The 25,795-nt window shown below is 31.9% G+C and overlaps 2 protein-coding genes across 2 annotated transcripts; one reads left to right on the top strand and one right to left on the bottom strand.

Moving 5' to 3' along the window:
- Window positions 1-1,972: 1,972 nt before the first annotated feature.
- On the bottom strand, window positions 1,973-6,370 carry LOC139521774 (proteasome subunit beta type-2-like). The gene is made up of 2 exons (XM_071315379.1): window positions 6,146-6,370; window positions 1,973-2,650 (listed from the first exon to the last, which is right to left on the bottom strand). Exons 1-2 carry the CDS (start codon window positions 6,167-6,169, stop codon window positions 2,069-2,071), a joined length of 606 nt encoding a protein of 201 aa, XP_071171480.1. The 5' UTR covers window positions 6,170-6,370; the 3' UTR covers window positions 1,973-2,068.
- LOC139521773 (WD repeat-containing protein 41-like) lies at window positions 6,263-25,173 on the top strand. The gene is made up of 14 exons (XM_071315378.1): window positions 6,263-6,369; window positions 11,956-12,065; window positions 12,617-12,665; window positions 13,168-13,293; window positions 13,757-13,819; window positions 14,195-14,303; window positions 14,747-14,812; window positions 15,618-15,740; window positions 16,286-16,440; window positions 20,947-21,071; window positions 21,449-21,565; window positions 22,147-22,237; window positions 24,041-24,109; window positions 24,967-25,173. Exons 1-14 carry the CDS (start codon window positions 6,322-6,324, stop codon window positions 25,039-25,041), a joined length of 1,326 nt encoding a protein of 441 aa, XP_071171479.1. The 5' UTR covers window positions 6,263-6,321; the 3' UTR covers window positions 25,042-25,173.
- The last annotated feature ends 622 nt before the right edge of the window (window positions 25,174-25,795 follow it).

The following is a 25,795-nucleotide window of genomic DNA, read 5'->3' as shown; positions in this document are numbered from 1 at the left end:
TACCGATTTTATCGTCGTGTCATCGATTAGATATACTGGTACACAGCAGACGAAGATTCATCTTTTATTTTGTATTTATTCACTGTCTTAAACATGCCTTTTTGTTTGCACCTGTCCTAAGTCAGGAACCTGATTTTCAGTGGTTTCATATTCAAAGTGTTTCTTTTTTTATATATAGATTAGACCGTTGGTTTTCCACTAGTCATTGTTGGTGCCCTTTATAGCTTGCTATTCGGTGCGAGCCAAGGCTCTATGTCGATTACAGTACTTTGACCTGTAATGGTTTACTTTTATGCATAATCAGCTCACATGTAGATGTTTTTTTTTCTATTTCAGGCTTTCTTTCATCAGTGACTATACAATGTTTATATTAAAGACACATGAAATGCATCAGTTATGTACTTCATATAGTTAATGTTGTTGTTAGTTGTTGTTTGTGCTTTACATGTATACCAATCTAACATGTCAATCCCTTTTTAACTGATTTTTATAGGTTGTTTTTATACACATATGTTGTGTTGGTTCACAAATTTTCATGGTTATAGAGGGGTTGTAGGTTGGGCACCTGAAAATATTTCTGTGTGCGTTCCCAGAGTCAGAAAACTGTAATTTAGCAATTGCGGTTGGTTTCTCTTTTTTGTTCATTGTTTTTGTAGTTTTTTCTTCTCTTATGCTATTGGGCCACTGTCTTAATTTAAGAGGAGGGTTTTGCGCCCCTATACATTGATTTTGCTAATTTTTGACCTAGCGGAAATTGAGATATAATACAGGTTAACTTATTAATCCTTTAAATAAACTTATTCTAAAAGGTTACCAATTGAATAGAGTTTCAATTGATATAAATATTGTTTTTGTAATCAGTATAAAATTAAAACCAGCTAAATATTTTTGTTATACACACATGCACATTCACAGTGCTGCAATCTGTAGATACCTAAATAAACTACATTGGCATTGCACAAGGTCATGGTTTTTTTTGTTGGTTTGTACTGATTGATATTTTAGTCTTATATACATGATTTTTGACGGGTTGATATTAATATGAAACTGTGAGTTTACGTACTCACATTTCTTTTTTAGTGTCTATTTTCTTGTGGGAAGTATAGAATTGCTGCTATGTCTGGTCTGTGTTTAGTTTAGATGTTTTCTGCTTTAGCCAAGTTAACCTTACAAAGCCTTTTCCCACTGATATCAGTTAGTTCTTTTGTTTTTTGTAACACCACTGTCCCATTTTAAGGGAGAATTTAGTGCCAGCAAACTAGTTTAACCCAACCACATATTGTATGTGCCTGTTCAAAGTCAGGAACCTGTAGTTTAGTGATTATCGTTGGCTCACATACGTAATATTTTTTTCCTAAATCATTTTATTATAAATTATGCCATAGGTTTTCTCAGTTGAAGTGCTTCATGTTTTTCATGTGGAAGCTTTTTAGTCGACTATACAGTATGGGTTTTGCTCATTGTTGAAGGTTGCATATATTTGCTTACATCCACTTCATTCTAACTTTGGTGGATAATTGCCTCATTGGCAATCAATTAACTTTTTCTTATTTTAAAATTGACCTAAAGTTGCTAACAAATTCTGCATGAGTCCTCTGGTGGGTAGCTGTCTTATTAGCAATGATACCATACATTTGTACCTCCTAATTTCATAACTTTTAAAAATCAAAAGGTATATTAATAAGGAGATGTGGAATGATTGGCAAGTGACAACTATCCACCAAGGTTTAAATAAACTATTAGTATTATAGGCAACTGTACAGCCTTCATCATTGAGATAAAGACACCCCCTCCCCCTTTCCCCTAACCTTGGTGGAACAATTTGTTAAATGAGGCAGTGTTTTAAGTATGAGAAGAGAGTCTTTAAGTATGGGATCAATGGCAATAGAAAACAGTATCATAAAATTGGTCAAACCCCAAAACTGAATACTTTCTTATGGTTCATGGTCAAATGAAGAGTTTAAGTCAAGTATGAAAAAAACTGTGTAATGATCAATATGACAACTAACATTTAAGATGGAAACATTACTATTTAAGTAAGGTCATGTGTCTGTTCAGATCAATGTGTTCATACTTGGATTCTCTTTGGAGATATGTTTGGCAGGTCTTTGATTCCATCTTTATTTATTACACGTACTGTGTATGATGGTAAATTTACGATGAATCTCAGTTGAATCTCATCTATACATTTCTTCAATAATTCTACAGCTTCAGCTTCTGTTATATCCTCCCTGTAATTTCTATCCAATATACTGTAGGAGAAAAATGCTCCATAACCATGAGCTGCAAATGGACATTTGTTCATAGATGCTAAGTAATCCATGAAATAAAGTGCTGGTCCTGTTTGCTTGTCACATCCAGCTAGAAGTAAGTTGACCTGGTAAGGAGTCTGACTTCTCAGATAATCAGCTAGATTTTTTCTGATAAAGTTGGCGGCAGCATCAGGAGATAGCTCGTAACCATTTCTCATCTTGTATAGCTGTATATTCTTTTCCATATACTCAGCAAACTGAACTGTATCACCTGATTCTCCACTAACCAACATCATTAGATTTCCTCCTAACTTGAACATCTTATCTGTATCATGTTTCATACTGACAATACTTCTGGCTGTGGCTGTGTCTGCAGCTGTCACCACAAAATCTTTCCCCTATAAAAAAAATATTCATTCAATTAATGATGACTTTACTACAAGGGGTACCTTACTTACACAGATTAAAGAGATAACTGTATTGTATTTTGATATATCGAGGGTAGATTTCATGTTTGTACATTAGGTTTCCTAGTGTGGGAACATTCTAGTAAGTGGGGTGGTAGTACTGTGGTACCATAAAGGATTAATATTGTGCAGCATGTTCATGATGTTAGTAATTTTTATTTCTTATTATTATGCTTCATTGGGGAAAATGAAAGAGCAAACTTTTTTTCTTTCATTTTGAAATGACCATTTAATTTTATTACATGTATCACTGTTTTATCTGTTCACAAACCCACCCCCCTGTTACCAACCTATTATGCAAGACTTTACAAATATACCACTCAAACATGAAATGTAGATAAAAGTGGTGAAATGCATTAGATACATAACCATTATTTTCCATTTAAATGCAGTCTGCACCAAAATCTTTTTTCACTACTAAGCTGCAGACCAATATTGACATTTTTCTGCTTCTGTTTCTGAACAAAGTTTTGCAAAAACTTTCTGGGCTCAGAAAATTTCAACAGTCTAGAGCATCATACTATTGGCTTACTGTGCAGACTGCAAATTATATTGTGTACATATAATATAAATAACACATCCCTAAAGAAAATTGTCACTAGTCAAAAATATTGTGTATAAATAACACATAACTACAGATAATGGCAAAGATTTGTATGATTTAATCTATTGTTCTGAATGTTCTGTCATTATTGTCTTTAGAAAAGTGATTTCAAAGAAATTAATCATGAAGTCATGAACGTAACAAAGTTACAATTATTTGAAAAATAACAAAAGTAAGCCAGATATACTGAGAGTCTATGAATAAGGTCTGAAGCAAAAACCCAAAACTAGAGCATTGCCAAATAGGATGAAATTTAAAATATTGTCTCCCACTAAGCTAAGTATATGGTAGAGTAATTTGTCTCCCTTGTACATTGTATTACAAAATCTGGCATTTCTTTCTCGGTCCATTTCTTTTTCTCTTTTGTAAAACACAGATTCTGTAACCCTAATTTTGAATTGTTTGTCTTTGAACTTTTTATTTTTTAAGGGTTTTCTGCTTTTATCTTATGAGCTGTTGACATGGTTGAAACTTTTATTTCTTTTATATCATACAGTGTAAAGTGAACAAAATATAATAAATCATCCTGAATTAAACAAAAAGAATAATCTTATTAAACACTATGGGTCTGATCACCATGGGTCCTGAACAACATAAAACCTTCAATGGGACAGACCATGATCAAGTTACATGTATTTTTCAGGAATGAGATACATACATGAGCCTGGAAATATAGGTACGATTTTGGTAAACTTCCTAATCTTTTAAATAAACATATTTTAAAAGGTTTCCAATTCAACTTTGTAATTTGGTCTTTCAATATAATCGAACCTTGTTGTGTCAAAGTAGAAGGGACCGGACCAAAGTAAAATGTATTTAACTCATCCCAGGTTCGACTCTTCAGAGTCAGAGTGTGTCGTCATAAGTTTGGAATGCATGAAATACGGTTAAACTAAACTAATACATGTAATATTATAGTTATAAAATATATATATAAAAATATGCACATTCCTGGTTGTAGCTGTATTTTGGTATTACACAAGGTCATGTTTTTCTCAATCTACCAAATATATTCGATGTTGGATGTGTACTGATTGATACTTTAGGCTTACATTACAATTTTTGTTTATTACAAGTGTAGATGTTTTTGGCTTTGACCTAAACAGACTACGCGAATGAATTTTATTTTTACAGGACATTCGGTCTGGTAAGCATCCTAGCTTTACCAGACCGAATGAAATTTTACCAGACCAATTTTTTTTTTTATCTAATTGTATATTATCCAACAAAAAACAATTAACATATGACTTTGTTGTGCCCTACTCCTCCCCAAAATGCACAAATTAAAACAAAATGATGTAACAAGAGGGGATATTGTTATGAAAGTTGTGCACAATTGCTTGAATGCATTTCAGTGAAGAGTAATATCCCATTTTATTGGATTTTGACAATGTTTGTGAACTAAACATAATTTAGAGTTTCTGTATAAAATATTATTTCCTGTTTCTTATTTCTTTTTCGTATATCTTTTGGTTTTCAATTCTTGTGGTTATATTTTATAGCTAAATTTTGTGATCTGCTTGGATTTTTATTCATTTATTGTATTTGAATCGGCAAACCCGGAATTATCCTTATCCGTTTCCAGAATCTGATCCGGTTTTATTTACATTTCCGGTTGTGCCAATGATGGCATCCATTGTTGTATTTGACAGTCAGATATGTTTTTACCCGGATTTACACATCACTGGTTGGCGATGTTCGGCATAAAGCTAGCGGTTGAACAAAATAAACATCGCTGTGATGAATAATAAAGATGAAAATGAATTTGAGATCGTTTGGCAATTTTGCTAAAATGTTAGAAAAATCCATGAAAAAAAAACACCGGACATTCGGACCGGAATTCAACAAAATTTTACCAGACCGATCCATTATTCACCGGATTTGTCCGACGGTCCGACGTATTTCGTGTAGTCTGCCTAAATGCTAGTACAAGAGAGTTCTCTTAAATCTGTACTTCGTGTCATTTTTGTTGTGGGGATGTATAAAAACTCTGCCATGCCTGTTTTGAATGTTTGGGACTTGGTTTTCTGCTTTGCATCGATCTGATGAGCTTAAAAGCCCTTTTCAACTGAATTTTATAGTTTGTTCATATGTTGTACTGTTTCACCACTGAGCCAAGTTAAGGGAGGATTGAGTCTCTGTAAACATGTTTAACCCCATCATGTGTCTGTCCCAAGTCAGGAGCTTGTAATTCAGTGGTTGTCTTTTGTTGTTGTATATTATGTGTTTTTTTCATTGTTTTGTACAATATAAATAAATCAGACAGTAAAGGTTCTCAAAGGGTATTGGTTTTTCCTCATTGTTGAAGGCAGTACATTGACCAATAGTTGTAAAGTCTGTCATTTTGGTCTCTGGCGGAGATGATCACACATATCTGCATTCACATAAATTTGTTGTAGGCCGTACAGTGACCCAAATTGTCATCTTCTATGTCATATGGTCTCTGGCGGAGAGTTGCCTCATTGGTAGGCATACTCAATCTTCATGTTCTTTTATGTTTGTTGACATTTTCGATAATATAAAATTCCCCCTTGTTGTACCCATGCTGTTCTGGGCACACTGTTTGGAATTTAAGTTACTTTTGTATTGTATCTTGTAAGTATTACATAAGGGAGGATTGTATTTTACCCCTGAAACTTCATGATTAGTATAATATTTATGTGATAAAACAAAAATATTCTGTATTCTAAAAAAATAAGGCAAACTTCGTTTGTGATGAAGATTTTCATTGTGTTCATAGCTAATTATTTCTTGTATGCTGTTAATTGTGGGTAATTGCATCGGAAATTTTATATGAATATACTTCAGAGTAATGTAACAACCTGTATTCCAATTAAACATTCCATTTTCAGTGTTTAACGGGTCGGCCGGCAAGTGATTCTGCACAAATTAGTAATTCTGGTTCTTCGACTGTTTCGCTTGCAGGACAGAAAGTTAAATCGACAGGTATCCAGTCTCGGGAAGATAACTCTATTTTCACTTTCGGATTGATGGATTGATGTCGTTTCTACAAAGATTATTTAAAGGCGGTGCTACTAAGAAAGAGGTTCGACAATTATATGTTGAAACAGTGATATACTTACCTTATTTAGATGTGAATACATTTTTAGCTTTTAACAGTAAATAAATCAAGAGTTGAATAGAGCAACGGACAGCTAGGGGACATGGGGGAGGGGATGAAAAAAAGAATAATTTTATTAATGCAGATCCAGTTGTAGTTGGTGATGTTTCATTAAAGGGAAACTTCGCAAAAAAATCAAAAATTGATATTATGTCCATTCTGTATAAAAATGCTCAAATTTATAGATATTAAAGTTTTATTCCGCTAAATAAGAGATCACCATCGATTTTAAATTTTGAGTATCAGTTCTCTACTCTCCGCCATCTTGTCACCTTCTCCGATGAAAAATCCCGATATGTCAATAAACCACAAAGGAACAAAACTACAGTAAACGATGTAGTCGTAATTGCGTGTCGATATCTTGTCAATCGTACGGTTGTTTTATCTGACTGACTAACTTGATACGGAAAATGGTCTTATATTTTTAAATAACCATATAGTCTGTTATTTTTAAACTGATAATATTGTAATTAGTTAAAAAGTCAAAGTTCAAATCATAAAATGATAAATAAGTGTTCCGTGGAAATTGTTTTCGAAAATCTAATTCGTTCATAATTCTTTCAAGTAATAAACTTTATTTAAATAAATTCGGATCTTCCCTTATCTGATCACCAGCATGGCTAAAGGTATTACTCCCAAAGGTATTGGAAGGGGTGTAAGGTGACACGTCCAGGTATTCAATCGATTTCCTGTCCGGCGGGCTTGCAAGTTCATGCATCGTTTCACTTCTGTAGGTATTGATCAGTGTACACGACCGTTACTTATAACTTTCCATTTTGAACTATCAGGTGCATGTATAATATACATTTTTGTCTTGCGTGTCCGAAAGTGATATAATATACTAGTCATTACTGAACTCATACGCTTGTTTATAAATAACATTTCTGGTGTAAAGAATATTATTTATAAAAAAAAAAAATACAAAAAAAAATAATTGAAGAAATACAAATCTATTTACATATTTTTCCAAGGGTTAATTTGGGAAAATGTAATATATACTCGTTGTCAATAGTTTAGGACAGATTGGAACATACCAGAATTATTGATCTAAAAAAATGTGCGCACTTGTCGACGATTCGTGTATACATAACCCTGGTAGAAAGTTACGGAACTATAGTCAGTAGCGCAATTTAAAATATGTATACATGTATACATTGAACATAAGAAAGAAACATACATTTTGTGTAAATTGTGGTAAAAGTTTTGTAAATAGACTAGTCCATGTATGCCAACAGTATGTAATCAACGAATTCGATAGACTATTGTATACCAAAAGAAGAAGAAGAAAAAAAAAAGAAACAATTTGATTTAAATACAGGTCAATTTATAACTTGCTTTGGTTCATCGAAGTTAAGAACATAGTAAACTCACAGATTTATATATCAATTAAATTGTTCTCGAATAAAGGACGAAATTCGTCATCATCACAATTGTTCCAACATTCATGTAAAATATATGCAACTGGACGTACACTAATAATCCCCAAGGAATGTGAATATTTTCTAGGAAAACTATGAGTATCAATTTCGGGATTTATTTTCTTTCTTGATATTCAATGACAGCAATTTAAAGAATAAACTGCTTGTCGGATATTTGTCCGCTTTAGGGGTATTCTTGCAAGTTGAACAGACTTATAATAACATTCAAAAATAGGGAAAGATAACATTAAATTCGTTGTCTTTTAATTTTAAACATCGTTGATCAAATAGTTATTTAAGTATATATATACGTTGGGAGACGACGATTATTATAGTTGTCTCAGATTTTAATAAGGACGTTCCCCATTATGAATAAATTTGGTTGACGTTTATCACACTTGAAAAGAATATCTATTCGTAATTTTTCGATTCCATTACAAAAATATTTTTTTCTTTATTCGCACATATTATATTCCGCTTCGGTAGAGTTATCTTCAGATAGTTTCATATATTAATTAATACATGGCTTTCAAAAGTCTAAATGTAAGTGTTCTCGTACATTTTTTCGCCTAATAAAGACAAATAAAAATGATTTAGTAAAGCTATTTCTAATTTCTAAGTCCCCCTTTTTTATGAGACATAAATCAAGGACAAGACTTGTATATCATTTCATTCTGACATATGAATTAAGTTTCCCGTCTTTAACCGAAAATTGTGTATTTCTTAGTAAATTAACTTATTTGAATTCAAATAAATAATAGCACCAAATATAATTAAATAATTCCACGGCGACCAATTTTTATTTGTCACCAACTCGAATATGTATTTTTAATGTGTGTATTAAATGCTACCACTGATCCGAATAGACAGTCACACCTGGCAAGGTGTGCCCTAGAGGCCTGGTTAAATACCGAAGTGCAAATAACAATTTACCTTTCAACAAGCCATCTACGAGTATTGCCACAGAACCGTGAATACACACATCGTATAAACCTAGCCATAGCAGAGATAGTAAAAGGTCAATAATAGTACACCAACATATTGTCTTTACAGATTATTGTACTTTAATTTGTTCACCTTATCAGTCCGAAAATGCATTTATTAAAAATAAATTTATAACTTTTTGTGTTGTCTACAAAAATAATTCGAATATATACGTTTAACATAGATAATTTATCTCACGAATGAGTACAATTGAATGTCTGTGCGTTTTATCTTCTTATTATCGGATGGTTATTAGATAAAGCATAAGTCATCGGCGCGCTTACGATTACGTTAAAATATGATTAAAAAGCAAGACTTTTAATGATTGTATTTTAAATCCCGGCATGCAAAAATCAGGAGAAAACGTCACGACCTACAGGAAGTAGTTGATATTTTTTCATTAATTATTGAATTTCTCCTTTATTACTGCACATATAGCGATAAAACTTTGTGAATATATATATTATGTCATAATGAACATATTTAAACCATAAGTAAAAAATCGTGAATTTTCCCTTTAAATGCACCTTTGTATGCCGATGATATTGTATTATTATCAGATAGCAAAGAGGGTTTGCAAAAATTGTCTCACAGTGGCGGATCCAGAACTTTTCCTAAGGGGGGGGGGGGGGGGGGGGGGGGGGGTGGGGTGGTGTTCACTCCAGTCATGCTTTAGTGATTCCCTATATAATCAACCAAATTTTTCCCATGAAAGGGGGGGGGGATGGACCCCCCAGGGCCCCCTGGATCCGCCTATGTCTCAATACATTAAGTAATTATTTGTTCTTCTTGGAAATTACAAGTCAAATACAGATATCAAAAGTAATGGTTTTTAAAGTCTTTTCTAAACGAATTTTATTATAATGGCGAATCCTTAGAGCTAGTTAGTACTTATTGTTACTTGGGAATTAATATTAGATATAATGGCAGTATTAATGTCGCCATCACTTCGCTTATGGAAAAAGCTAGGAAAGCATATTTTAAAATAAAGAAAACAAAAGGATTAGATAACCCTTGTAAACTTCTGGAAAAACTTTTTGATTCCTTAGTAGCCCCTTTTCTCCTTTATTGTAGCGAAATCTGGGGGATTATTTCGACATTTAAACACAGTGATCATGGTGATGCCTATGAAAAGTTGCATATAAAATTTATTAAAGAAATCTTGGGAGTAAGTAACACTGTAAGGCCTCGAATGATGCATGTAGTTCCGATCTTGCAAGACTGCCATTGAAAAATAGGATAATGTTATCTAGTATTAAATTCTGGGACCATTTAATCACTACAAAAGGAAGTTTAGTTCACCAAATATATAATGCTACAAAAAAAAAGCAACCCATGGGTTAAAAGGTTAAATATTATTATTCAAAACTTAAGTTTATCATATTTGTCAAATGATAACCTTACTATTAAACCCCTGTTTGGTTTTATAAAACAAAGACTAATTGACCAGGGTTTTCAGGAACAACATGCAAATATTTCAGCATCTCCAAAATTAACATTTTTCCAGAGTGTTTACAAAATGAGTGAATGGGCAGGTTATGTTGATGCTTTAAATAATAGATCAGATCGATCATCATTGTGTCAATTAAGAGTTAGTGCTCATAACCTTGCCATTGAAAGAGGAAGATATTTAAAAGTGCCCAGAGATCAAAGAATTTGTAAAATCTGTAAAAGTGGCGAAATTGAAAATGAACAGCACATGCTGCTACACCATGTACACTGCAGAGGTTACTCCAGTATTAGAGAGACTTTTGTATTAAAAATGTTCAAAATTACAGGAAAAAATATAACCACATTGTGCGATAAAAATAAAATAAATCTTATACTTAATAATACATCTTATACAGCACTAAAATTATCTTTCTCTTTCGTAACAAATTGTTTAAATGCAAGAAGTAATCTATTACAATAGATTTTCATTATACATTGTACCTTTAATCTTTTATTCACACATATATATATATATATAATTGTTTGTATTTTACTACCATGTATTGCAAATTGTTTATCCATTCGGTCATTACCATTTATTGTTAATGCGTTTGTGCCAATAAAATATTGTCTTTTGTCTATTAAACATTGTGTATCTCTATTATCTATATAGCAAATTGTAATCGTCCCTGAATCCACTAATATTTAAAAAAAAACACACACTGGAAGAACAAAATCTTTTTTGCCAAAAAGGAAAAATAAAATAAAAAAATAAATTAAAATATCAGCATGAAAATGTTAGGTAGTGAATAAATAATGCAGAGACATCTATTATAGGACTACGGTAGCCAAAAATAAGATGAAGATCCTCATGATCCATAGACTCTTTTCATATTTAATATATAATTGATGATAAGTTATACTAGCTGAATTTCAGTGAAATGTGTACAACTTATGAGTATTTTTACTCTCAAAGATTTTTGACTAAAATGCTAACTGTGTTATATTATAGGATAAAGAATTTCTATTTCTACTTTATATTCATTGACCTTAGTGCTGTTGCTCTGTAAGGCAAAACAGAACCAATCTTTCCAAAATTATCATTTCTAAGTCCAAGTGACAAAACAATAGATACATATAGCACAAGTTACAGTATTATTCAGTCATTTGAGGTACCGCAAGTTACATATGTGGAAAATGTGATGATGCTGTTAGTTGGTGGTATTGTCTGTAAAAACTGCAACCATTGCATGGTATCGTATTGATTGCCTAAATTTCCATACATGTATTAATACCATACCAAAATTTGGGGATTTGGTACATTTATGGGTTTTCTATCCATGTTTTATACTTGGTGGGATCTAGTTAGTCAATCATTGTCATTTGACTATAACCTTTATTTCATCTTCCAATGATTCAGTAAATTTTCAGGTTAACGGTAAGTTTTTAAAGACAAGGATTTATAAAAACTTGGTTTAAGGTATGTACCTAAGTTGCTTTAATATTTGTCTACATTGGCTTTTGCTGTGCTTGCTATATTAACCTATGTGCTGTGGTTCAAACAAATGGAATTGGTTCATAATAAGATTTATGGAACAGCTTTGTCTGCATTAAACTTGTAAATGTACAATACATGTATTGGAAATTCCTCAGAAATTTTCTGTTTTTATCTTTAAAGGACCTTGTACCAACAATAGAAAATGAAGAAGACAATCCATACACTGAGTTGACTTTATTACAACATCATACAGATATAGTCAGACAAGTCTTTGTTATAGATAGAAGAAGGTATGTTATCTTGTAATAAATATTTATAGAACATACATATCATAAGTAAAAAAGAAAGGGTTTGCTATCTTGTAATAAAGATTTATAGAAAAGAGGGGTGAATGATACCAGAGGGACAGTCAAACTCATAGATCGAAAATAAATTGACAACGCCATGGCCAAAAATAAAAAGACAAAGAGACAATAATAGAACAGAAGACACAACATAGAAAACTAAAGACTAAGCAACACAAACCCCACCAAAAACTGGGGGTGATCTCAGGTGATCTGGAAGGGTAAGCAGATAATACATGTCAGGAGCTACACTATCTTGTAATAAATATGTTTAGGAGGGTCACAAAGGATTGTACATTCAGAGGAAACTACCAGTTAACATTTATGGATAAGACTGTTTATTTATGATTTTGTTTGTGCATACCAATCTTTTTAGAGTGTTTATTATGAATGTGTTGAGGAAACCACATGTGCTAGAATGTGCTGTATTTGGTAAACAGTAGTACAAAAAAAACAATGTAGTATTTTATTTAAGTCTTTTTTGTGTATATTTTTAGATGTTTGTCAGTAGCAGATGACAATACTGCTGTTATATGGGATTTACTGGTAAATTAAAATAATGTTACGAAAAATTTCAAATAAGATACTTTGAATCAAAATCAATGCATACTCATGCATTTTCAAAAAATATTAAATACAAATACAAATATTTTTATTGGCACAAACTCATTAAACAATAAATGGTTAAGACCTATGGCATTACATATAAATATAATAATTGACATGGTAAAATGAAAGGTTCCATGAAAACATATCATGCTATAATGAAAAGTTACATATTGATGTATCATATATAAAGTTCACTATTTCTTATATTTAGACACTCTGATATGAAAGCCTTTTGTATATCATGTATATATTACATGTGATTTCATATAAAAAAAAGTGATTTGATTCAATATAAAAATAAGGAGATGTTGTTAAAATAGATTAAGGGTTAAAATTCTAATCATTCAAGATTTGATTGAAAACAAAAACCAACAATTACAAAAAAGTCATTTAACACATGAATGAGGTCAGATGTAAAAAATGGTTAATTCTTTTTTAGCTTGGTATAAAAGTAGCTGTGTTAACTGGCCATACTCGTCCAATAACATGTATTTTATTGATTAAATCAAAAGTTCACAGTTCACCATATACACTTGTCACAGGATCATCTGATAAACAAATTAAGGTAAGACAACTGTAATTCAAAGATGTAAATAAAAGATTGAATTCCAGTTACTGCACTTCCCAATATATACTTTCCTATCAATCAGTAATTCTAACATATATAGATAAATTTATGCAAGATTTGTATATAGTTTATAGATACATGTATTATTACCTGTATGCTCTCTATATGTTACAGTTTTTTTATTAAATATATTTACATCATGGCTTTGACGGCTCTGATAATCCATATGCATGTAAAACCAAATAGAAAAAAAATATGCCAGACAAATCAATTAGATATGTAGATTAGAGCCAAGGCTCAATGTTGAAGGCCATACCTTGACCTATAATGGTTTACTTTTTATAAATTGTAACTTGGATGGAGAGTCCTATTGGCACTCATACCACATCTTCCTATATCTTTTAGAATGAAATAATCACATACAAAGTGTATACTATAGTGTTCTTTATAATATTTTTAGGTCTGGGACTATGAACAAGGATCATGTCTACAAACAATAACAGAACATAACACCTCGGTAAAGGTATGTTGATCATTTAGCAGATCTTGTGACATGTGAATTAGAGATGAAGAAAATTACCTAGGAAACAGATTTTTTATAAAGACATTTGGAAATTGATAGCAGGTGATATGTGTAGAAATGAAACATAAAAAAATGTCATATTCCTCTAGAAAAAAGTTCAGTTGGGAAATAAATCAGAATGAAGACATAAGAAATTTTTTTGCACAATACAAACTGACAGAATGTTTTACAATATCTCAATATGGACAAGACAAATTTTTTTTCTTTTTTCTTTTCGGTTTTAGAACGATTATTACAAATTCAAAATTATACAAGACGAGCATAGTAAATGTGTTTTAGTACCTCTGTTATTTTTTTCTAATTTTTCCATTTTAGTGTTTACTATTGTTGCAAAATGAATGTTTTATTTCTGGAGGTGAGAAAATACACCTATGGTCTCCAGATGGTTTACTGTTAGACACTAACGATAGAGTCAAGGAGGAAGGTAATTTTATATTTACTAGGTCTATTTTACTTACCTTTTTATTATCACAGAATGATTTAGGTTCATAAAATAAATACAACTACCTAATATTTTAAGGGAAAAGAGGGGGGGGGGGGGGGGGAATTGCAATCACCTTGTCTGTCCATCCATTTGTCTAACAAATCTTTCTATACACTTCTCAGTTAAAACTAAACAGAAAGACATCATTTTTATTCGGCAGCTTGACAAGGAATGTGTTTTAACATGTGACTACTATTCAAGTCGGTTGAACAACTATTTCCTGTTAAGTAAGATTTTGAGTTATGTAGTGTTTGCTTTGCAGGACAACACATGCATTATTGTTATAACTAGTTTGTACTATTTCAGACTAATGCATTGGAAAGGCAATTTTCATTTAAAACTAAGGATTATTATCTTATAGTTAAGTTTTATTCTCTTTATAGCTGATGTTAAATATATGGTTCTTGTCAGGAATGAGAAAATTGTGGCAACATCCAACAGGGAAATATGTGAGTGGCTTATTATTTAGAAATAGTTTTTTGGGTAAAATTGTGAAACTCAGGACAGCATTGTCAATTTGGATACCGTTACATTAAATTCTAAACAAAAAGTTAAATCACAAAAATACTGAACTTAGAGGAAAATCTAATCGGAAAGTCCATAATCACATGGCAAAATCAATTACAAAACACATCAAGAACAAATGGACAAGAACTGTCATATTCCTGACTTGGTTCAGGCATTTTCAAATGTAGAAAATGGTGGATTAAACCTGCTTTTATAGCGCTAACCCTCTCACTTTGATTCTTTTTCTTTGACAAATAAAAAGGGGGGAAGTTAACTTGTACCCTTGTCCATCTGTAGGTCAGTCAGTACTCAGTATATGCCAAAATTGGATTCCATTCTATAAATTAGTTTGCCTCTACCATATATTAGAAAACATATACACAATACTTTTTACCACAAAACACAAGTTTGAATTTTGATGGTGTAACTGTGTTTCTTTTACCTTTCTAGAGTTGTTGAATTTTTCATTTATGTTATTGAATTTATGTTTCTTTTAACAAAATGTTATAAAACTTATACATGATGCTTATTACCACAAAACTATGAAACTAATACACAATGCTTATTACCATAAAACTCAGATCAAGTACGAATTTTGGTAGCGTCACTGTTAACGTTCTTGAGTTATGTCCCTTTATTTTGTGATATGCAAGCAGGGGCATCATGTATGTTCCATGGACACAGTCCCGTTTATTTTTCATTGTTTTAAAACAAACATATTCTAATTTCCATGTGTTTATTTTTCAGTTGTATTTCATATTCTAGTCAGACAATCTTTTGGTGATACAGATGATATAAAACAGGAACTGACTCTCTTTTTAACTTTACCCCTGACAAGAGAAGCCATTAGATGCCTTGTTAATATATCTGGTGAGTAGTGATGTAAGTATGTATTCACTGATCATTAAAACCCTATTTACAGGAAGTCATTGAATAACCCTTTTAGGGTGCTTGATACACAAGGAAGGGCAGATAACAATACATGCAAATTTAGCTAATTGTATTCAAATGGCAAGAGTGCTTATAATAAGCATCGAAAAATTCCCTGAAAAATCACTGACGAATTTGAAAGTAATTGCAAAGTAAATTATACATGTTGTATATTTAAGCTTGACAATCGATATAGTAAATTGATATACGAAAGTAAAAGCTGTGTGTTTGTTTGATATTCAAAGATCTTACATGACCCTTGAAAATATCTCAAAATCACTAAAATGAAACGACTTTATATATGTATGTTAAACATAATCTAAAATAAAAAAAATGGTAAATGGCAATTCTCTTTTAACAGTAATTACTTTGTTATATTTTTTGTATGGAGTAAAATCTTAAAAGATATCTTATATATTATGTTATGTTTTTACACCTCTTAATTTTTATCATATCATTTCTTATTTTTTGTTTGTTGTTGGTAGAAACCATGTTTGCAGTTGGTTGTCTAGATGGATGCATCTATGTATTATCATCAGAAACTTTTCAAACAATCCTACAGTTTACATCACCTGAGAAATACAAGGGAGACCACTCTAACTATCCCTACAGTATACAGGATATGATCTCTGCAGATCAGGTAATATAACACTGTTTGATTCATATCATTTCCCTTAACCCTTTCAATGCTATACACGGCATATGCCGCGATGACATACGCAGTCCGCCACTGCTATTCGCGGCATATGCCACAATGACAACAGATTTTTCATAAGGACTTTTAAACCATTCGGTTTTCATTCGGGTCCTCTCTAATTTTTCCTTGTATGAATCGAGGATATACAAGGTCTTATTTGCGTTTGAAATCCCAGCAATTTTTATTGTAAAATCATGCAGTAGAATGAAAATTTAAGGAAAATAAAAACAAATATTTTGACAAATGTAAATGGGGGAAATCGGAAAGGAAGCTGTAAATATGAAAATATTTCAGCATTTCTATGGTGAAACTGATGAGGATTAGTTAAAAGGTTTCTTGTTATCTCAATGTGTTTATTACATTCAATTCGTGTAGGAAATATGATTTGATTGATCATTACGAGACGTAGAAAAAGGGGGGGAAACAGAGATTCACTGAAAATTTTGAGGACGGAGCCACTTATTTGTGCCACGATTACATAATAAGTTGTGTATGGTGCAATACGCTATGGAATCAAGCAACTGGTGTCTTCTTTATTATATGGCAGAAAAAACAACAAAATAAATGACGACTAAAAGTAGTTTTTATTCCAAATTCAACACAAATGTAATAAATTACACCTTTTACCTGTTAATTACTTGAAAATGCAGGTAACCTGATAAAAAGTTCACTGAAATATCTGCCCAACATTACAGTTCATAAGCATTTTTCATGCAATAACTTTCTCTGTATCTCTTATAATAAAAAAATACAGCAGTCTGAAAAGGAATCTACTGTTCTAATGAATGAACACAAAAAAAATGCAGCAGCAGCAGACATTTTTGGGATATGATTGCTTTTAAGCAATCTGTAGACTTTTACCGTTGACTCAGGGCTCATTCCCTCACGTCAACCGTTTTATTCTAAACATTCAGCAACATCTCAGATTCTGATGATTGTCTTGCTTTAAAAGGTAAAAACAAGCAAAAGGATTGAACATAAACAACTTTCCTGTAATGTTCTTCTCATAATCTTCATGTTTGATTTTTCCCTTGACTTATATGCGTGTTTTTAACAACACGGAAAATCAGAATTAAGCAGTATTTATATTTAGTGTTTTTATAAATTTAGAAAAACGTCAGAGGCAATTCCCCAGTTTTGATAAATACAAGAGTTCTTTGAATTCCGATAATTCTATTTATGTCATATAAGAACTGAAGTGGAGTTTTCTATATTTTACCGTTATGAAACTGATACTGTACTCTCATAAAGAAATTGAGACTCATTCATCATATCATAAATTAAATAAACGTTCTCGTCGCGGGTTTGTTTATGTATTAATGCGCATGCGTATAGTTTTCTTGATTTCAAGGGGTATCAGATTGAGTGGTTGTTCTGGATTCCCCGCTTATTAATTAATTTGAAACTCATTGGATTCTTTCTATGTCTGCCTGCTATTGAGGGTTTAATATTGTTGTTGCATAATTTAAAATCATATGCATCATTTAAATTAAAATCAATGAAGTTTTACCTATAACACCCCTTTAGCCGAAATGGAGTCTTCCATATTATCGTTTCGAGTTGTCTCCCTTTCAGAAGTATTTCCCGTCAAAATCGTCAAGAAAAATTAACTCGTTAGATGTCGATAAATGTCGTATTATATTAAAAACGATCTCAATTTAAACAGAGGAGTGTGTACGGAAGGATTCATGCCCAATGACCCAAAGGAAATTAATAATTAAAGGGTTAAAAATGGGGTTCCTCCTAGAATTAACGGTGATAAGATACGAAGTGAATAGTCCGAGATTACTGGGTACAGATCAAATCGGCACCTGGTCAAATCGGCACCCATAGAAAAAGTCAAATCGGCACCTGGTTAAATCGGCATCTAGTCAAATTGGCACCTATTTAAAAGTCAATTCGGCATCCAATAATATTTGATATAATATATGGGACTGGGAAATGGGGTTCCTCCTAGAATTAACGGTGATAAGATACGAAGTGAATAGTCGGTACAAGTCAAATCGGCACCTGGTTAAATCGGCATCTAGTCAAATCGGCACCTATTTAAAATTCAATCCTGCATCCAATAATACTTGATACAATGTATAATATATGGGACTGGGACTATTTAAGTTTGTAATTTAAGTATACTAGCATAAAAGGCCCCCACGGTCCCTGCTTGTCTGGCAAATCAGCCGTCGGACATCAGAGTAATCTCGAACTATGAAGTGAAATACCTTCTCTCTCTCTCTCAGTGACTGCTATGGAAAGTAAACTTGGAATTGATAGCACACAAATAAAACACAATAAGTACATTGCTCGTACACTTGTATCCAGGTTAAGCTATTTTTAAAGTTGAGTGACTATTCAGATTTATATTACCTTTGCATGTGCAGTTGAATTAGTTTTGAAAGTAATACTATCCAGCTGTACCAGGAAGGCTATTATAATTTTTTTCTTTGACGTCGAAGTAAGGCGTCAAAGAAAAAAAATATAATAGCCTTTCAAGACGTCATAATTATTTAGACTATCAAGGCCAGGGCTACCAAAAATGTGTGAGTCTCACGCATGTTCATGCTTTTTTGCAGCAGTATCCTTGGATCAATTTTTTCCTCTTTGATCTTTTCTATTTTGGCCAAATCTCACGAATTTGCATACCGGTAATGAAAAGTTGGCAGAACTGCTATACATGTGTCAATGAAAACTATATGGCAATCGTATCCCTCAGAGCATTCTGCTCTTTGATTCTATTTTTTTGTGTAGCGTTGAAAGGGTTAATAGAAAATCTCTGAACTATCCTTACAGTATACAGGATATGATCTCTGTAGATCAGGTAATATAACACTGTTTGATACATATCATTTCCCCTACCAGACAATATCTTTTACTATATGTTGATGATTAATGACATTCAACTGTTTAAGGAAAACTGGATCCCTGCATCCTAGAACTAACAAGGTCATTGTGCCTGCTTGACATTTTTCAAGCATCTGTCTGTATATTCATTTTACTTTTTTGTACATTATATGAAGGACTACATTATTTTTCCTTGAAGAGACAACAAACTTGCTATTACCCTCATGCTACATTATACCCAACAAGACAATTTAAAAAAAAAATCTACATACACAACCTGTCCTTGTGTTATTTGTAAAGTTTCGTGTAGGTAGAGATCCTTCCAGTGGATACCAATGGTACAATATTCAATATACATTTGTATATATACATTTTCTGACATCAGACTCGGATTTCTCTTGAACTGAATTTTAATGTGCGTATTGTTATGCGTTTACTTTACTACATTGGTTAGAGGTATAGGGGGAGGGTTGAGATCTCACAAACATGTTTAACCCCGCCGCATTTTTGCGCCTGTCCCAAGTCAGGAGCCTCTGGCCTTTGTTAGTCTTGTATTATTTTAATTTTAGTTTCTTGTGTACAATTTGGAAATTAGTATGGCGTTCATTATCACTGGACTAGTATATATTTGTTTAGGGGCCAGCTGAAGGACGCCTCCGGGTGCGGGAATTTCTCGCTACATTGAAGACCTGTTGGTGACCCTCTGCTGTTGTTTTTTATTTGGGCGGGTTGTTGTCTCTTTGACACATTCCCCATTTCCATTCTCAATTTTATTAATTTTATCGTTTATTGGATATAACTTTTCATAGATATGAAAACTATCCCAATCCAGACATTCATCCCTGTGCCTAGCAAACATACAAACAACACAATTTTTTTTCATTCAAATATTTTAAAAACTCACATATGAAAACAAGCGAAATTGGAAGAAAAATGCTTAGAAGCACATTTTACTAACAAATATTGATATTTGCTTGTGTTATTTTGACCAGTATGTAAGTAATTACAGCTCCTATTTTGAATACAGGTATGTGTAATTTGTAGCTTTAATGGAATGTACAATAAGAGGGATTTTAAGTCACCAAAAAACAGAAGAAAAAATCATTTTTATTTAATGATGATTGACAGTTATCGCAAACCATAAATGTGGATTTTTTTAAAAATGATACTTGTTTAACTATTTTTTCCAAATTATAAATGTATGTATATTTTGTAACCATGGTATCAGGTTAAATAATTAGGTAACTTTTCCCATTTAATGATATTTAGACCAGTATAAATCTTCAAATTAATGACATTCCTTTAATATTTTATTATCCTGAGTTGTTCATTTAAAGAAACTGTGGATTCATTATTATTCTTTGGATACAGATTTTCATGAGTTTCATTAACCACGAATTCAAATGTTCAATGAATGACAAATTTTCTTTAAGCCTTGTATGCAGAAATTGTCAAAACCATGAAATATGATATCCACGAAAAAGAATGTTTTCATGTATCCACTAAAATTGATAACATATGAATCCACAGTATTTGGTTGCCCCTTTATTGCCAGTATTTGTTGACTTTAGGATGATTATAAATTATAATTTTTATTTATTTATATTTTAGAGATTTCTGGTTGCAGCTGTTGGATCAGGATTTGCTATATTTGATATTAAGATGAGAAAGATTATATGTAAACCACAAACTTCTCATTTCTCCAAGATACTTCATTTAACTTTTGTCTGTAATCAGTAAGTACATTCATCTATACAATTCTGAATCAATTCATGTTAGAGAAAAACACATAATATATAAGAATAAGAAGATTTTGCCTGGGATAACTCTTCACCCGAGACCAATGTAGAAGTTAACAACTATTGATCATACAGCCTTCAACAATGAGCAAAACCCATACTACATAATAAGCTATGAAGTTCCACAAAACAGCAAAAGTAAAACAATTCAAATGAGATAACTAATGTCCTGATTTGGATCAAAACAATAAATGAAAAAACAAACATTATATACAGCAACAAACAATAACACTGATCTACTTGCTCCTGACTTGCAGGATAATGTAAGTATATGTTTTAGATGAACCTTTTATGTAAAATTCAATTTGTTACAGCACACTGCTAGCCACAAGTTCTGAAGATGGAAGTATCAGACTTTGGGGACAAATTGCTGATCGACAGCATGATACACAAGAATATCACGGTGTCATGGAGAGATTCTTCAACAAAAGGTATTAAACAACTACCATGAATACATAGATTTATTGATTGGTGTGTCCAGTAGTAAATATTTGTTATATGCAATTCTTGATTGGTTATTATGAGGGCATTATTTTTCCTTGAAGAGACAACAAACTTGCTATTACCCTCATGCTACATTATACCCAACAAGACAATTTAAAAAAAAATCTACATACACAACCTGTCCTTGTGTTATTTGTATTTTTTTTTTAATGTAATCCAAACCCAGATTCTTTCTGCTACTATACAATCTACTTTTATATGATTGCCATAATTTCACACGAGAGAAAAGTGACGACAGACCCATACCCTACATTTGTTTTATTGTTGATCTATTAAAAATATAATTTTTCATGACAATTGTTCTTGTTTTTTAAACATTTCTCATGGTAAGAAATTTAGTAATTTGAAAACAGACTTAGATTCATACAACAGTAGATATGCACAGCTATTATATTATACTGTATATTGAAACTAGTTACAAATTTTAATGAAATTTTTTGTATTTGACTAATTGTTATAAATGATAGCATAATGCATAATGTATATATATGAAAATGTTTCTTTTTAGTTTTGGTGCAATAGATAATGATATGAAAAGTAACAGTCTTCCAGAACCTGTACTGATAGGGGATTGTCTGGCTCATTCTGGTGCTGTAAATGTAAGGATATCATGAAGTTACTTTTATATTTAAAAATGCATCACTTGCACTATCATTTTCTATGTTTAGCGGACCGTGAAATTCAGGTAAAAATTCTTAATTTGGCATTAAAATTAGAACGATCATATCATAGGGAACATGTGTACTAAGTTTCAATTTGATTGGACTTCATCAATAACTACCTTAACCAAAAACTTTAACCTGAAGCGGGACAGACAGATGGATGGACAGACGGACCAACAGAACAACGGATGAACGAACAGACGAACAAACCAGAAAACATAATGCCCCTCTACTATCGTAGGTGGGGCATAAAAACACTATCTTCTTTTATTCCTACATACTGTTATCATGCTACCACCTCTGTTTTTATATGACCTCATGCTATGTATCTAAAAAAAGAGTGAAAACAAACATATAACTATCAAATTAGCATGTATTTAAGGTTTTGATAACTTGCTATTTAAAGAAGGCTCTGCAACATCAAAGATTGTCTTATCATAGTTTTTCAGTATTTTTAGGAGCCTCGGTGGCCTAGTGAACTAAGTAGTTACTACTGTAATCACTAGCCAGTCAACACTGAGGTTGTGAGTTATAACCCTGCTCGTGCTGGTGCACTCCAATCTTAATTGACTAGAATTGTCAGTTTTCTTATCGAGGGTCTTGGTTATCTGGGCTCTCCGGCTCCCCCACCAATAAAAACTTGCTGCCACTAAACAGCCTTTAAGCAGTGCTTCAAAGTGGCGTTAAAGACACCAAAAATAAAAAACAAATAAAAAGCCCAGTAAATACAGCAACTAATAATTGTAACCGAAATTTCATTGGATGTTAACAAATATTTTTTTAAGTGTTAGATTCCTCATTCTAAAAGTCCATAACTAAGGAAAGCCACCACACTTTGAGTTTAGAAGGTTTTTTTTGTATGTAATTTCTCAAAAAATAAACAACAAAAAAATAACATATTGTGCCTCTTAATATTTTCATGTGTATTATGAAATTTTCAAACTGCAATAGTATCAAAACATCAAAGATGATGAATAATAGAGATAGGCCATTTTGTACCTATACCAAGGGGAAACCGAGTGCAAAGCATTATTATTTATTGTTTCAGTGCATTTAAAGTAAAAGATTTTTTGGGCAAATAAAACCAAGATTTTTGTAGAAAATCTTGGTTTAAATACAGATATTTGTGTTAGTAAATATTAAACATAGATTACTTACTTGTTTTTCTATGATGTGCTAGTGTTGATTGTTTACAAAAAGTCTAAAACATCCTTTGAATTAAAAAAAACAACTTGCGATGTGTCAGAAAATTCGAGCAAACCCTAGAGGGTGTACTTGAATTGGGTCCATATTTATATTTGTTTCAACCAATATGTAAATTTATAAACTTGTTGTAAGGAAATCATTGCTAGCACTGCATACAATAATCCTCTATCAAGCCCCAAATTGCCAAATATGAGAGTACAATAGGAAAGGCTGTGGATTTTCTATAAAATTTCCTTATGTTGCATTGAATCAACATAGGGGTACATAATCCTTAAAATAGATTTTATTTTATATGTGGCATAAGAATAGGGATCACTGTATGTTATTACAGATTATTCTATTAATTTCAAGAAATGAGTTTCACAAAAAATATAGAAACAAGAAAACATGATGCAGGTCAAGACTTTGGATAAATGAACTCTCTGACGAATTGAATAATAAGGTAAGGGTTCCTTTCAAAGATATTGAGGTTGGACTGCATTTTCATATAGTGTATATAAATAATAATATCACCACGCTCTTATCTATTAATAGATGTCAGTAGATGGTGGAGATGATGTAATGGTATCTTGTGGTGTGGATGGCTTGGTCATTTGTTGGAAGGTAACAATTTATTCCTTAAGCATAATACAGATCTTATGAAACATTGATATTATTAATCCATATTTGTTGTTTACCATAATTTTTAAATGACATTATCAATTTTATTTGTTATTGTAAACTCATATAACTATGACAAAATCAATCATTAGTTATGCAAAGTTTTTGAAACTGTGAGTTTCTTTTTTATAAATAAGTGGTGGATTCAATCAGAAAAAAATTGTGGTTTTCTTTATACATTTTGTATATGAAATGGAATGCTTCGCTGAGCTCAGCCTGATACAACCGCAGAGGGCAAACCCTGAACAATTGGGGCAAATTTGGACACAATATTTAAGCTTTATACGGTTTGAATTTGGAATGTTTGACATAATATAGGTTTCTGACACAAAATAAATGTGGTCAAAGATCTTAAAAATCTATTGCGCAATACTGTGCTGTTGACGATTTCTTCTTGAAACTTTTCAAAAATATTTGAAGATCCCCTTGGAGCAATTACCCCAAAACTCAATCCCAGCCTTCCCTTTGTAGTGTGGAACCTGTTAGTACAATTTTAGAGAGATCCATACACTTAACTACAAGTTGTTGTCTGGAAACTAGAAAAATGCTTGTTTTGGCCCCCTTTTGCCCTTATTCCTGCATGTTTGGGGCAATTACCCCAAAACTCAATCCTCGCCTTCCCTTAAGGATATGGAACATTGTGGTACAATGTCAGTGAGATCCATACACTAACTATCCATAATACTTTTTCTATAAATAAAATAAAATAAAGTTTGAATAAAAAAAAAAGTTTAATTGTGTCAACAAACTATTATGTAGAAGTTAAATTTAGAAATGATGCAATATTTTTCTCTCTTCAGAATGGAGAGTTACAGAAAATCAAGAGGAACCAGATTTTGCAGAAGGAAGTTCTGATGGGCAGTGGAATTGTTTGACCTTCGAAATACTTATTCCAAACATATACTGTTAACTTGTGTTCATAATATGCGTTGCCATACATGTTTTGTAGACATTTTTATATTTTTTGAAATAGTGCAATATTATAAATATATTTATTATTAGCTCTGTTTGTTTTACCCAATTATTATGTGTAATAGAAAATTGGTATTTGCTGATTCTCCGCTAAACATCCAGCATTTAGGAGTCGTAGCAGACATATTGATATAGAATCTGTAATAGTAGTATTTTGTTTGATTTGGTGACATGTGTTGCTTTAACTATCACCTTTAAAACCATTTAAGTTCCACTCAGCATTAATATAAAACATGGAGTGGTATGATTGCCAATGAGACAACTATTTATGAAGACCAAACGACAAAGATGTTTTAAAGATGCTGTCCAAGTAAATATCAGGCAAATCCTATGATATGGGTGGCACAACATAATTTTTATCCCACTGAATTTTTGGTTCCAATGCAATGTTTATATCATACAAAGGATATGTATGTCAAAGATATTTTTGAATCAACAGTAGATGGCTCAGAAAATGATTTTAAAGTTTACTAACAATGCAACAAAATTTTGTACAAAATGAAGAGTTATCTCCCCTTTTCAATGAATTTTCAGTGCTTTCTATGTATTTTGTTTCTCCTTATTTGTTGCAGTTAATAAAAAACAAAATTTATTTTTGAGAAAGAATGAATTTGTGATATGAAATAGATGGAAAAAATTTGAAAACAAAATATGTCA

Source organism: Mytilus edulis, chromosome 4 (genome assembly GCF_963676685.1).
Source record: "Mytilus edulis chromosome 4, xbMytEdul2.2, whole genome shotgun sequence".
Taxonomy (NCBI): Eukaryota; Metazoa; Mollusca; class Bivalvia; order Mytilida; family Mytilidae; genus Mytilus; species Mytilus edulis.
The sequence above is the reverse complement of the archived record's forward strand: the minus strand, read 5'-3'. Positions and strand labels throughout refer to the sequence as shown.

Excerpts from the sequence above, each read along its gene's own strand:
- LOC139521774 (XM_071315379.1), bottom strand. The coding sequence starts at position 6,169 with ATGGAATGTTTAATTGGAATACAG. Across the intron at positions 2,651-6,145 it reads AATGTTTAATTGGAATACAG|GGGAAAGATTTTGTGGTGAC; the intron begins GTTGTTACATTA and ends TTTTTTTTATAG.
- LOC139521773 (XM_071315378.1), top strand. The coding sequence starts at position 6,322 with ATGTCGTTTCTACAAAGATTATTTAAAGGCGGTGCTACTAAGAAAGAG. Across the intron at positions 13,820-14,194 it reads AACATAACACCTCGGTAAAG|TGTTTACTATTGTTGCAAAA; the intron begins GTATGTTGATCA and ends TTTCCATTTTAG. Across the intron at positions 14,304-14,746 it reads CGATAGAGTCAAGGAGGAAG|CTGATGTTAAATATATGGTT; the intron begins GTAATTTTATAT and ends TTCTCTTTATAG.